The 15,469-nt window shown below is 35.5% G+C and overlaps 1 protein-coding gene across 1 annotated transcript; it reads left to right on the top strand.

The window, feature by feature from the left end:
- Positions 1 to 3,042: 3,042 nt before the first annotated feature.
- On the top strand, positions 3,043 to 13,687 carry LOC137953242 (uncharacterized). The gene is given in 7 exon segments (XM_068800534.1): positions 3,043 to 3,161; positions 3,269 to 3,374; positions 3,682 to 3,750; positions 3,753 to 3,804; positions 4,095 to 4,203; positions 4,304 to 4,440; positions 13,130 to 13,687. Coding segments are annotated over 7 exon segments (543 nt in total). The 5' UTR covers positions 3,043 to 3,116; the 3' UTR covers positions 13,155 to 13,687.
- Positions 13,688 to 15,469: the final 1,782 nt, after the last annotated feature.

Raw genomic sequence — 15,469 nt, 5'->3', positions numbered from 1 at the left:
TTTTAACATTAATCTAAGAAAATATATAATATTCACAAAAATAGAATAAACTTTCTTTTGGGTTATTTATGCTTGTTGACATGTATATACGAATATGATATTATTTTCTATTTTTATTATAAAATAGTATATACTCGTAGAGTTTTCTAAAATAAAGAATAATATTTTTTAAAATAAAAAGTAAAATAATTATTACTAATAGAAAGTTTTCAAATATAAAACTATACAATATGATATACAATAATATGTAAGATAAACATAGTAATTTATATCTGATATAATAATTATATTTATTTTATTAAATTTTATTATTTAAAATAAAGAATAATATTTTTAAAATAAAAAGTCAAATAATTAATACTAATAGAAAATTTTCAAATATAAAACTATACAATATGATATACTATAATATGTAAGATAAACATAGTAATTCATATCTTATATAATAATTATATTTATTTTATTAAAATTTATTATTTAAAATAAGGAAAATTTATTTTTACAATAAAAATAAAATAATTATTACTAATCGATATTTTTCAAATATAAAACTATACAATATGATATACTATAATATGTAAGATAAACATAGTAATTCATATCTTATATAATAATTATATTTATTTTAATTACATTTATAATTTAAAATAAATAAATATTTTTGCTTAAAATAAAAATAAAATAATTATTACTAATAGATAGTTCTCAAATATAAAACTATACAATATGATATACTAAAATATGTAAGATAAACATAGTAATTCATATCTTATATAATAATTATATTTATTTTATTAACATTTATTATTTAAAATAAATAAATATTTTTGCTTAAAATAAAAATAAAATAATTATTACTAATAGATAGTTCTCAAATATAAAACTATACAATATGATATACTAAAATATGTAAGATAAACATAGTAATTCATATCTTATATAATAATTATATTTATTTTATTAACATTTATTATTTAAAATAAATAAATATTTTTGCTTAAAATAAAAATAAAATAATTATTTCTAATAGATAGTTTTCAAATATAAAACTATACAATATGATTTACTATAATATGTAAGATAAACATAGTAATTCATATCTTATATAATAATTATATTTATTTTATTAACATTTATTATTTAAAATATTGAATAATATTTTTTAAAATAAAAAATAAAATAATTAGTTCTAAAAGATAGTTTTCAAATATAAAACTATACAATATGATATACTATAATATGTAAGATAAACATAGTAATTCATATCTTATATAATAATTATATTTATTTTATGAAAATTTATTATTTACAATAAATATTTTTTTTTCTTAAAATAAAAATAAAATAATTATTTCTAATAGATAGTTTTCAAATATAAAACTATACAATATGATATACTATAATATATAAGATAAACATAATAATTCATATCTTATATAATAAATATATTTATTTTATTAACATTTATTATTTAAAATAAATAAATATTATTGTTATAGTAATAAAGGGCTTCTCTTAACTTGAGTAAGAAAGAGATAGGGTTAGTGCACCCACCTCTAGCTCTAAAAATAACCAGTGGTGGTATAATAATAATTAATAATAATTTAAAATATACTACAAATGATGTATATACTTGCTTTCAAATCTATGTTTATATTTTTAAATAACAAGAAGAAATTATGGAAGATCATAATTTGTAGATTTGAAAATCTAGGTTAAAATTAAATTCAATTTAAACGATACATGTTCAGCAATTCAGCATATTAGTACCTAAATTAAAACATGCTCGTAACAAACGCAAGATCCCGAAGAAACCAAAGAAAAAAATACCATCACAATGGAACAGAAACTAGCATTTTATTTGCTTTAATCAACAAAAGTTTCTGAACAATCAACAATATACACTTTTGATTCCTTTAATCAACTAATCAGGGAGGATCTGCAGAGAGGACATGTCGTCGCTCTCCTCAACCATGGAAGGAGGCACTCGCTGTGGAACACATGCGAGCATGGAGTCTCCGTCACCTCCTTGCTCGATCCTGCGAACTCTTCCATACAAACTGCGCAAGTCTCTCCGGCAGCTATCTCGCTGACCTCCTTCACCTTCATGTTCTGGCCGACAGAAGCCGGCGGCATTGACTCAGGCTCCGCGGGAAACAGTGGCTGAATGCGGATTTCCAACATCTCACTCACGTCAATAGCCACATCCAACCTCGTACGCCCATTCCTCCACGTGATCTCCGCCAAATCACCTCCAACAATATAGAGATGTGCAAGGAGTTGGGCGTACGCCTCGGAGCTCAAGGAGAAGTGGTCCAGTATTTCGGAGGCCGCATTCTGCCAGCGACTCCGATCCAACAATAAGGAAAGCGGCAGACGAAAGCTCATGGCCGGTATGAGGAGATTAACTTGTTCAATATGGTCTCCCTCCGGCATAGGACGCATACAGAAGACTTGATGGCAGATTGAGATAACCGCCGTGGGATCGTTGACAGGGGCTTCAAACGATTGGTTAAAACTCATTTCAATAGACACAGGTTCTTCAGGGGTAAGTAGGGCAGGAACAGGAGAAGCAGCGGGGTAATCAGCCATGAAGGCCACTGAAGAAGAGGAACGACTGGAGTGGGCCACTGAAGAAGAGGAAGGGGCCACTGAAGAAGAGCAACGACTGGAGTGGAAGAAGAGGAAGGGGCCACTGAAGAAGAGGAACGACTGGAATGGAAGAAGAGGAAGGAGCACCGGAGTGGAGTGGAGTGGAAGAAGAGGAAGGAGCAGTTGAGTTTGAGTGGAAGAAGACTGAGAAGCTGCTGGATTGAGTTCAGAAAGCGCGGGAAGAATACGCAAACTGAGCCCTTAATTTATAGGCGAACAGAGTTTAAACCCCGCGGTTAGTTTAGAAACCGCGTAGTTAATTAAGATCGTTCGAGTTTAAATCTGGCGGTGGAAGATGAAGGCGCTCCAGAAGATCAACGGCTGCGATGCCTCCTTCAGTAGCGCCAGCGGGAAAGGGTCACTGCCCTCTTGATTTCCCCCGCCCCAAGGCACGAAAAGAAAAGAGGGCGAGGGACTCTGGTCTGTGTTGATTCGATTCGTTACCGAGCTGCCTGCAGACGAAGATGGAGTATGAGAACAAGCACGTCCTCGCCCCCATGGTTCGCGTGGTCGGTTGGCAGTACCATGCCTTTTTTTTTTCATCTTGCGGTTGATTCCTTCATTCTTTAGCTGTTTATTTGCCCTAAAGAGTGCTATCCCATTCTTGTGAATGTAGGGAACTTTACCGTTTCGGCTTTTAGCTGCAGAATATGGTGCAGACATCACTTACGGAGAAGAGATAATCGATCGTAAGATGCTGAAGTGTGAACGGAAGATAAAAGGTAACGCAAAAAAAAAAAAAAAAAAAAAAAAAACAGAGAAATGGTACCGTATGCTGGTTTTAAACATCAAAATTATAGTTTAGAACTTGTTTTATGTTCTTTGATAATTTTCAATTTCCACAGCTTGACTAGGAAATATTGTTTGTTTATCTAGGTGTATAGCATAGAGGAAATATGGTTCTAAGGTTGCTAGATCTTACTGGTACCAAATCATGTCCTCTGTTAACCGAGAGAAGGATACTGGTTTTACACAAATTCTTGTTCATTCTGTGGTAAAATCTCTTAAATAAATTCTGTTTTCTTCTAGAGTCTCTTGGTACTACAGATTTTGTGGAGAAAGGAACGGCAGCTTTAGTTTTCAGGACTTGCGCCAAGGAGGCAGATTGGGTACTTCAGATTCTGTGAGGGCTCTTGCTGCTGCTCAGATGCTGTATGTTTATTCTTGTTGTATCTTAGATATAGATCAAGTTGTAAATAAGTAAATCTAGTTGGTGATCAATTACCGAGGCATTGCACTTAGTAAGTACTGGCCTAACCGGTCAATCATATGGAATTTATAGAACTCTTACCTTTTCCAGTTATTATGCAAGATAACTTTGACAAGAAAAGGGTATTACCTAACTGATATTTTTCTCAAGTTCTGTATTTTGGTAATGTTTACCTCAGTCATTGCATGATCATCATAATTGGAGAATTTTTAGAGTGTATTTCCACTTTCAGGTTCAAAGATGTAGCGGCTATTGACATCAACATGGGCTGCCCCAAGTCATTCTCGATCAGTGGGGGCATGGGTGCAGCTTTATTGTCGAAGCCGGAGCTTATCCATGATGTAATAGATGTGTCTTTATTGAGATATGGCAGTTTCGGGATTTTTATCTTGATTATTGCTATTTTTATCCGGTGTCATATTGTAGTTTCATTTTATGCAGATCTTAACTACATTAAGAAGAAACTTAGACACTCCAGTAACTTGTAAAATTCGACTTCTTAAGTCACCTCAAGACACCATAGAGCTTGCTAGACGAATTGAGAAGACTGGTGTCTCTGCTCTTGTGGTTCATGGAAGGTAAACACTTCATATATTCCTAGTCATTTTTTTCTGAATGTTTGTTACAATAAAAAAATATTATTTCTTGTTGCGGTATATTCTGTCTTGATGGTTTATTCTAGTTTTATTTGGTGTTTCTTTGTACTTTTAGTGTTTATATAGGAAATTGCTTACCGATTCTTCCAAGTATTGTTTGCTAAGAATAGTAAGATGAGAAAATATTGAATGTTGCGTGCTATTTGAATGAAATGTCTTGGAGTAGATATTCTGGAATAGATGATTTCTAAGAAGATTAACTTGAATATGCTTTGAAAGTTTGACTAGAATTTTGTATATCCGATATGTATCCTGATTTAACCCTTTGGAGTATCGACTTATGTCGAAAATAAAAGTAAATAAAAAATCTGGAAATATATGCTCTTCAGCAATCCTCCATTTTTTAACAAAGTTTCAGACTGGTATTAGATTCCAAACGAGTTTAGTGAACCCTTTTGCAATACTATAGATAAGCTACAAAATTCAGGACCTATTCTGTCTGTTGTATCTTCTCTCGTGAAACTTGAATTGGTATTTCCTCTTGTTTGCTTCATGTATAGGCCTGAAATTAAATTAGATTTAAAGAGGAAGATAAGTATTTAAGCACAAGTGAGGTTGACAACATGGTGACCTTACAGTGTATCTATTAGAAAGCAGTTGATGAATTTGTGGACATAACAAGCTGATAGAGTTAATCTCATCCTTTTAAAAAAAAAAAAAAGGCAGGTTGAGTTGATAACAGGGAAATGACGGATGAAAAAGGCACCATGATTTAGAGTTGTTTGTAGCTCAGGCTGTCAACACAGTTGCAATGCTTAAAAAATTGGCTTAGTGCGTGTTGCCACCTCTATAGTGAACAATGCAATCTCCTACACTCAGGCATCATTATCTTAAAAGTCATTTTAAATGTATGTAACGACTTTACATAAATAATGTTACATATAGTGAAGATTTACATAACTAAGTATAATATATTCAAGCATATTCACAGCAGGTTCTGGCGATATTAGTACTCGGTTCCACAACCATCTGAATTTTTATCTGGTGCATAGGACATTAGATATTTAGATATGCGATTACTTTTGAGTACTCCTAAGGGTATGCACCCCTGAAACGTCCTGATTAACTTGCCTCAACCTGACCTCCTCCACATGGCAACGTGTTTTTCTCTACAATCCTGCAATCTGGCTGATAAGAAATATATTCATGGGGTTCAGACATTTGCTGACAGGGGTATAGTTGGAAATAGTCCCTCTCAATGTCCAGACTTTATGACTTTTGTTTCTGGTTGTCTTTTACTCTTTTTTTACTTAAAATAAGTGAATTTATGCCATTCAAAAAGTAGAAAAAAGAGTTTATAAGTTGTAGTGAGAAGAGTGTTTTTCTCCATGTACTAATCTCTTACTTAAATGAATTTATAAGTGGGGAAAAGTGATTGACTTTCAGCCTAACGTGTTCCTATCAAATACAAACCATATCATCATTGTAAGATTTGTTAGTGGGAATTATTCCATATTGGTTAATAATTAGAAGAGTCATGTGGTTCTTAGTTGGGAAAAAGGCCCGGTTTTGCTATTTTAGTTTCTCTTAGACCCATTGTCCCTTTGAGTAGGTTTGTATGTGAAGGGGAGTGTCAGTGGAAATAATCCCATATTAGTAAATATCAAGAAAAGTCATACGGATATTAGGTGGGAAAAGACCTCCTAACTTCGGTTGGGATGGACCTGGATCCTAATGTCTTCTAGAGCCTCATAATGCAAGAAGGGAGGAAACTATCTATCTTGTCTCCAAATCTATTAGTTTATAACTGAAACTACATGAATATTGACTTTCAATTAGCACTCTGTATTACATAATATGATTTAACCTCTTAAGTTTCTTTACAAGGAAATGGTTTTTCATATACTCGAATAGTCCCTCTCAAGTTTGAGCATACAAGTTATAGATTTCGAACTTGTAATATTGTGAATGTAATTGTGCTGATGACAAGGCCTGGGTGAATATATCGGCAAACCACTTTTATTGAGAAGAGGTAATAGATGTGTCTTTATTGAGATATGGCAGTTTCAGGATTTTTATCTTGATTATTTCTATTTTTATCTGGTGTCATGCTATAGTTTCATTTTTATGCAGATTTTAACTACATTAAGAAGGAACTTAGACACGCCAGTAACTTGTAAAATTCGACTTCTTAAGTCATCTCAAGACACTGTAGAGCTAGCTAGACGAATTGAGAAGACTGGTGTCTCTGCTCTTGCGGTTCATGGAAGGTAAACACTTCACATATTCATAGTCATTTTTCTGAATGTTTGTTACAATAGAAAAATATATCTTCTTGTTGTGGTATATTCTGTGTTGATGGTTTATTCTAGTTTTATTTGGTGTTTCATTGTACTTCTGGTGTTGATATAGGAAATTGCTCTCCGATTCTTCCAAGTATTGTTTGCTAAGAATAGTTAGATGAGAAAATATAGAATGTTGCGTGCTATTAGAATGAAATGTCTAGGAGAAGAGACTGGGATGGATGATTACTGCATTTCTGAGAAGATTAACTTGAAGGTGGATATATAACCTGATTTAACTCTTTGGAGTATTGACTTATATAAAAAATATAAGTAAATAAAAAAAATCTGGAAATATATGCCCTTCAGCAATCATCCATTTTTTAACAAAGTTTCAGACTGATATAAAGTAAGTTCTGTACAGAATGGTATTAGTTTCCAAATGAGTTTAGTGAACCCTTTTGCAATACTATAGATAAGCTACAAAATTCAGGACCTGTTCTGTCTGTGGTATCTTCTCTCGTGAAACTTGAATTGGTATTTCCTCTTGTTTGCTTCTTGTATAGGCCTGAAATTAAATTAGATTTAAAGAGGAAGATAAGTATTTAACACAAGCGGAGGTTGACAACATGGTGACCTTACAGTGTATCTATTAGAAAGCAGTTGATGAGTTTGGGGACATAACAAGCTGATAGAGTTAATCTTATCCTTTAAAAAAAAGAAAAAGGCAGATTGAGTTGATCACAGGGAAATGACGGATGAAGAAGACACCATGATTACGAGTTGTTTGTAGCTCAGGCCGTCAACATGGTTGCAATGCTTAAAAATTTGGCTTAGTGCGTGCTGCCACCTCTATAGTGAACAATGCGATCTTCTACACTCAAACACCATTATCTTAAAGGTCATTTTAAATGTATGTAACAACTTTACATAAATAATGTTACTTATAGTGAAGATTTACATAACTAAGTGTAATTGATTCAAGCTTATTCACAGCAGGTTCTGGCAATATTAATACTCTGTTCCAACCATCTGAATTTTTATCTGGTGCATAGGACATTAGATGTTTACATATGCGATTATTTTTGAGTACTCCCAAGGGTATGTACCCCAGAAAAGTCCAGATTAACCTGCCTCAACCTGACCTCCTCCACATGGAAATGTGTTTTTCCCTACAATTCTGCAATCTGGCTGATAAGAAATATATTCAGGGGGTTCAGGCATTTGCTGACAGGGGTATAGTTGGAAATAGTCCCTCTCAATGTCCAGACTTCATGACTTTGGTTACTGGTTGTAGTTTACTGTTTTTGTACTTAAAATAAGAGAATTTATACCATTCTAAAACTAGAAAAAGAGTTTATAAGTTGTAGTAAGAAGAGTGTTTTTCTCCATGTACTAATCTCTTACTTAAAATGAATTTACAAGAGGGGAAAAGTGATTGACTTGTTCCTATAAAATACAAACCATATAATCATTGTAAGATTTGTTAGTGGGAATTATTCCATATTGGTTAATAATAAGAAGAGTCATGTGGTTCTTAGTTGAAAGGTTCTTCAGTTAGTCATATTGGGATGTACCTGGACTTAACTTTAACACGGAATGAAAGCGAGACGAGCCTTGTTGGCCCGATTTTGCTATTTTATTTTGTTTTCTATATGTGTTATTTATGTGTTAGACCTGTTGTCTCTATGAGTAGGTTTGTATGTGAAGGGGAGTGTTAGTGGAAATAATCCCATATTTGTAAATATCAAGAAAAGTCATGCGGATATTAGGTGGGAAAAGGCCTCCTAACTTCGGTTGGGATGGACCTGGATCCTAATGAGTTCTTGAGCCACATAATGCAAGAGGGGAGGAAACTATCTATCTTGTCTTCAAATCCATTAGCTTACAACTAAAACTACATGAAGATTGACTTTCAATTAGCACTCTGTATTACATAATAACTCTTTAAGTTTCTTTACTAGGAAATGGATTTTCATATACTTGAATAGTCACCCTCAAGTTGGAGCACACAAGTTATAGATTTCTAGCTTGTAATATTGTGAATGTAATTATGCTGAACCCATAAATGGATTTATTTAGTATAGAAACTTCGTTTTCCTTTTCAACCACAATTCTACTTAGTTGTCCTATGTCCACATCTTGTAGAGATCTCTGTTAAGGAAAACCTTTTTTTTATATCTATCTAATGATTAGGCCAATGATAGTTGGCAATAATAGAGAAAAAAACACGAATGGAATTTAATTTGGCAATAGGAGAAAAAAAAATTCAAAGTAATTAATTCCTTAAGTTTAAGTAAACCCGTTTGACAACCAATCTTTGTTTGATTCATTCCTTACTATCATTAGGTTTATATTTCACTGTTACACCCACCTTTCTTTTTTTTTTTTTTTTTTAGTGGGTAATGATGTCAAGTCTGGAATGTGATTGTTTTAAATGACCTCCATGCCTTCATCTGTTGCCATTCACAAACTTGGGTGTGTTAGAGCATGTTGGTAGGATTGGGAAATAAAGATGGATGACAAGGCTGAGAGGAAAGAGGCACAATTGGGGGATAAGTGTTGTGTAGACATAAAATGGGATATTGGGTGCGAAGTATTGGCCTTCACTTAGATACAAGATCTGTTCCCTTTTCGTAGTCTATCATTCAAAAAGTGGGTCCAAGGATGACTAGATTCAAGAAATCACTTACCTACAAAACCTCATCAAACGAACCAGATGCCTATATTTCTCTATTTTTTGACGATGTGGATGACTGAAGTGGAGCAGTTTTTATATGCTTTTTTTTTTTTAAAATGGTTTAGATGCCTTCTTTTGCACACCTTTAAAGTAAAAAATGGATCTACCTTGTGATGAATGGTCACCGCAGAATAGGGCAAAAGAGGATTCACCTCTACCATCAGAGGGTGGCTTCAAAGGTGGTCTTTGGAATATGGGTCATTGCATATGTATCCCTTTTTATTTGTAAGTACCCAATAAAATACACTTTGTGGTTCTAGCTTATAACTTGTTTCCATTTGCGACGAACAATGCACAAAATACACACTGAAAGACACGAAGAATCAATGAAAATGAACTCTTCCTAAGAAAATAATACATAAAAGGGTGTCTCATTATTTGCAACACATCAAGGCATTCTATGATTAGATAACAAGCCATCTACATAGCATACGGCCAAAAAAATTGTGGAATATTCATACCATGTAACAAAGATTGGGCTACTTTAAGCAAATGCCTAGGTTTTCTTTTGGTTGCCCAATTTTGTTTTTGGGGTATACACATATTGATGTAAAATACCTTTTCCTTACAAAAGGAAGAGAATGTGGAGGACCTGTCTTCTCTCACATTATCTGAACAAAAGATTTTACTTAGAAAACCATATTGCAGAAATACCATTATATAAAATAGATGAAAATAGGATAGATTTGATACATACGTGAGTCCTTAAAGTATGATTTGTATTATCGAATGATCTAAATGACCTCTAAGGGTCACAATTGATAGACCCAACTATCAGACTCCTATGACTTATTGGTGGACATCCTTCTTCCTCAGTACTAAGACTTGTAAACTTTTCCTCTAGACTAATGGTGTAACTCTTTTTCTACTTTCCTAGGTCCACACAAAAGCAAACTTCTTTGACATACCCTAACTAGATCATCAATGCGACCTATTCCAATAGGTGTTTGTAACATCCTATTTCGCATGAGATTTATACAACAACCTTTTTCCCAGAGTCCCTTTTAAGAATCTCAAAATCCTTTATGTTGCCTCAAGATGAACTCTTTGGAAGTTCTCCATAAATTGACTTAGAATCCCTACTATAAATGTTGTTAAGGAATAGTCCCACATGGATTAATGAGTACAAAAATCATGAGTTTATTAGTTAGGATAGAGGTTTCTTAAGTTGGCTAGTCATTTTGGGATGGGCCTTGGACCCAACTTAACATGGTATCAGAGCAAGTACTCATATGTGGGCCTACACCTAAAGTATCCACTTGTAGAGCCACAAAAAAAGACCTACACCTAAACTCTCTACCTGTAGAGCCACAAAAAGAGGGCCTATACCTAAACTATCCACTTGTAGAGCCACAAAAAGAGGGCCTACACCTAAAACTATCCACTTGTAGAGCCACAAAAGAGGGCCTACCCGTGAGGGGGAGTGTTAAAGAATAGTCCCACATGGATTAATGAGTAAAAAAATCTTGAGTTTATTAGTTAGGAAAGAGGTTTCCTAAGTTGGCTAGTCATTTTGGGATGAGCCTTGGACCCAACTTAACAAATGATATATCTGGTATGTGCCTGTTGCATAAATGAGCTTTCCAATTAACCGCTGGTATTCATTCTTTTGTTGAACTTTGGACTCTTGTTATCATCCAAACAACCCATATTCTTCTAACATATCTTTGACATAATTCCTCTGGGATAACACCTACAGTTGCCTTACCTCAAACAACCTCAATGCTAAGAAAGTATTTCAAGTACCTCGAGTCTTTCATTTGAAAATGACTTTCTAGATACTTCCTTTACCTCTTCAATTCTTTTTTCTCTCTTCCCAAGAGCAATATATCATCAACTAGACCACTGATACTCCAATTCCCGATGACCACATCAAAACAAATACTAAATGGTCACAATGATTTTGGGAGAAAAGGGGGTGAGGCAAGCCGTTTTCTCCCTCAACCCGCATTTCTGCCTCAATGCGAGGCTTCTCGGACTTCATTGGTGGATGTGGTATGGATGAGATACCTCTTTCCGGAAAGAACTACACTTGGACTAACGGCTTGCAGCAATCTATCCTCTCAAAATTGGACCGTTTCTTGGCTTGTCATGACTGGTTGCAGCTGTTTGGGAATGTTATTGGAAGAGTTTTCAATAAGGTAGGGTCTGATCATTGGCCTATCATGCTGACCTCCATTGTTGAAAAATGGGGGCCCTCTCCTTTCAGTTTCAAAAACTCATGGTTGATGGAGAAAAATTTTGATGCTCTTATTGGTGGATGGTGGGCTGAGGGTTCAAGCTTTGGTAGAAGGGAGTGGGCCTTCCCTCTAAAGTTGCGATTCATAAAAGGAAAAATAAAGAAGTGGGCTACTAGTCGTCATGCCTCTTTGGGTGCCGAGAAGGCCTCCCTCCTCTCTCAGATCGCGGCCTTGGACCTGGTAGAGGAACAAAGGTACCTAACTTTTGATGAGTTTTCTTCACGTGTTTCTCTAAATTCTAATCTCAAAGGCACGCGCATGCGCACGCTTACACTTGTCCTAATACTTGTTTGAATAGTGATTTGACCTTTCATGGTGGGCACATTTCTTTTCTTCACGTCTTAGTGATGTACTTTATTCTTTGTCGTTGTGCCTCACAACTTCAATGCCTTTTGTTCTGTATTTATGTGCCATTGATCTGCAGTAGAATTTGGACAAGTTAGCATATGTTTTGGTTTCTTGCTCAACCATATTTTTAAGATACTAGTTCATTGTATAGAACTATCCTTTTTTTACTTTTTTTTTTTTAGTGTTGCAAATCATTGCAAACATCTGCTTTTGTTATTAATTGTTCTTGTGTTGAATAATTGCAGAAAAATTGCTGATAGACCAAGGGATCCTGCAAAATGGAATGAGATTGCTGATATTGTAGCAGCATTATCAATCCCTGTTATAGCAAATGGAGATGTCTTTGAGTATGATGATTTTCAACGTATAAAAGTGCAACTGGTAATTGTCATATCAGGGTTTAGTCTGGATGTTCGTCCTTTTTTTTTTCCTTTTTAGTGAAGGAAAAGTCTGAAATTTTTTGTTATGATAAAGAATATAGCTTCTCTCTCTAACGAGAAAACAATAAATGCTGATAACAGACCCTTTGGTTACAATTAAGCCTTTTAGAAGCATGACTAATATCACCTTAATTTTATGGCTTTTAATAAATCACAATCTCTGTCACTGGCAGAACAACAAAGCATATAAAAATATTTTTATATGAGTTTCTTTTTTTTTTGTGATTCTTGAAATATGCTATTTCTGTTAATGCCTCACTTTTCCTTGTGACAATATGTTTAGCGTTTCAGAAAGAAATGTTATAATTATCTATATAGGTTTTTAAGTATTTATAATTCATGTAAGTATTAAAGTGCTCTAAATGAATTTGGCAAGTTTCAAGTGAAAATAGAAACTGTGAAGCAGTCAAAATTTTCTTTTCTCTGAAAGAACTGAGGAGATGAAAAAAGGAAAAAGAAAAAAGCTCTTAATAATGGTGTAATTGTGTTACTGGAAATATGACTATGACATCTTGTTTAGTTTTCACTGACAAAAAAAAGAGAAAAGAACATTCTAGCTTGAAACCTCTGCCATGTTTTAATGTACTTCTTAGGTAATTCATATACCTCTGGAGTTTCTAGGTGCTTCATCTGTGATGGTGGCTAGGGGGGCTCTCTGGAATGCTTCAATGTTCAGTGCCAAATGCATATTACCATGGGAAGATGTCAGAAGAGAGTATGTACGGAAGGTGTGCATCTCATCCCTGAAATGGTGTATTTCGAGTTCTGGAATGCATCTTTATTATATTAAAAAAATCAATCTTGCTTGTAGAGCAATTTATTTGTTTTTTAAGAGAAAAAACCGATCTTGTTTCCGGAGGATTCTTTTCGTTATTTTCTTTTCTCAGTGCTGAGTGTCTTATGGGACAACGATCTTAGAAGCACCAAGCAAACATTGAAGGAAATGATAATGCACTATTCCTGCCTTGAATTTCCAGAGGGAAAGGCTGTGACGAAGTCTGAGACATTGGCAGACTTAGCGTAAGTTCCTTCGCGTGTATGCTTTCTTTGTGACGGTGTGGAAGTACAGTTTTGACACAAATAAGGTCCATAGTAGTTGCTGCATTCATTTCAAATCTGTTTATATAAAAATACTCCATATTCTTAATAAGCTCTTTATTCCCAACCACTCTTACTAAAAAAGACAGGCTATGGATATCATCACTGAGAGTTCTATTGCATTAGTGATGCGGGAGAGAGGAAGAGTGGCACTTCCCCTTTAGTGCCAGCAACTGCTGCTCTGCAAGCTCAATGCCAAAATCCTGGTGAATTTTGCTACCTGCCTCCTCTTATGTGATGGAGGAAGCTGCTACTATGTATTGCTATGAAACTGCTGCAACTTTAGCGCCAGCAACTGCTGCTCGCCAAGCTCATTGCCAAAATCCTGGTGACTTTTGCTACCTGCCTCCTCTTATGTGATGGAGGAAGCTGCTACTATGTATTGATATGAAACTGCTGCAAGCACCTGAGTACTGTTTGTTATCCCATGTTCCACTAGAGAAGTTAAACGACTCTTACAGGAGCCTTGAAGAGAGTTTGAAAGAATTAGATGAGATGAAGATTCTTTGCACTAGGGATTTCAAGTGTGGTTTTATGGTGAATAGCCAAGAATGAAAACTCACTAAATGTATCTTGGAAAAATGCTAGAAGTGACCAGGTGGCCCCTTCTATATCCCTCAAGCTACATTAGACAGGCTGGTTGGAACTGGTTCACGACAAAAGTTAAAATCCATAGCACTTTCCCCTCTCCACTGGTGAACCTACTACTCAGTTTTCATCCCACTAACTCGCGTCGGTCACCTTGTACGTCAAAGAGAAGGAAGCAGCCACACCCCTTCAGTTCCTGCCCCTGATTATACCCAATGCAAATTATCCTTCAAATGAACTAACCACCTGGCTACAGCAAAGTATACCTGACTGACCACCTCCACTGGAGGCCAGGGGGCTAGGGCTAGCCATGAGCATTGAGCTAGAGAGCACTAATGGCTCGTCTATGCTAGCTCCAAACCTGCCTCATGGCCACGATGAAGGATGAAAGTGCTGAGAAGAAATGGATCCGAAACTGGACTGAAGACCAATGGAAGACAGTAGAGAAGCCTGGGGGTCCATTTCCTGCGGTGAAGAGTTGGCTTGAATACCTGCCTTCAACTTAGGAAAAGGAGAGAATCTTACGTTTGGGGCATAAGGTTGTGAGTGGGAAAATGGAGATACTGGTTATCAGGAATGACTGTTGGTGATGCTTCCACTTGGATAACTATTAAGGGCATACCATTTTATATCTGGTGTGAAGAAACATTCTGTGCTATCACAGAAGTTGTCGGCCATGTAAGGAGTTGATCAAGAAGCCTTACAAGGCAAGAGATTTGCTAGGGTTAGGAGGAAGGTTGCCATTGCTGTGCCTTTTTTGGTTTGCTGGTACTCCCAATTTCAGTAGGTGTTTCAATTTCCATGCTGTTACTAGAAAGATCCACTCATTGATGAATTCTTACCAAGGAGGAAACCTCAATGGAAAAGCTTCAGCCTCCAGCAATGGAAGATGAAGAGCAATTGCCAAAGACAAGGCAACAAAAACAAAACCAATGTGGTTGACAGGAGAACCAGGCCAGAGACTCAGAAGCCTCTGCAGCCCTACGTATGGCTAGGTAGTCTGCCGGAGCATTTAATACTCCTGACCAGTTTGGAGAAGACTGAACCCAAACTCACTTAAATCCGAATTCATATCTGTAGCTGAATGTGGGGCCTGGCTCCCCCCAGAAAATGCACTATGTCCTGGGAACAAATTGCATGAAGCAATGAAACCCAACTTGAGAATGGGACACTACTACTCAATTCCCACAGGAAATTTGGGTTGATAGCACATTTGAGGTGACAATTCAGCACAGCCTTTCAACCCATGTTTCTGAGACCCCTGATGCTCATTTA

The sequence above is a fragment of the Aristolochia californica genome, unplaced genomic scaffold (assembly GCF_029961685.1).
Source record: "Aristolochia californica isolate CCGP_79_NKW_82.1479 unplaced genomic scaffold, dmAriCali1.0.hap1 SCAF_16, whole genome shotgun sequence".
Classification (NCBI taxonomy): Eukaryota; Viridiplantae; Streptophyta; class Magnoliopsida; order Piperales; family Aristolochiaceae; genus Aristolochia; species Aristolochia californica.
Note: the sequence above shows the minus strand (reverse complement) of the source record. Positions and strands in the feature narration are given on the sequence as shown.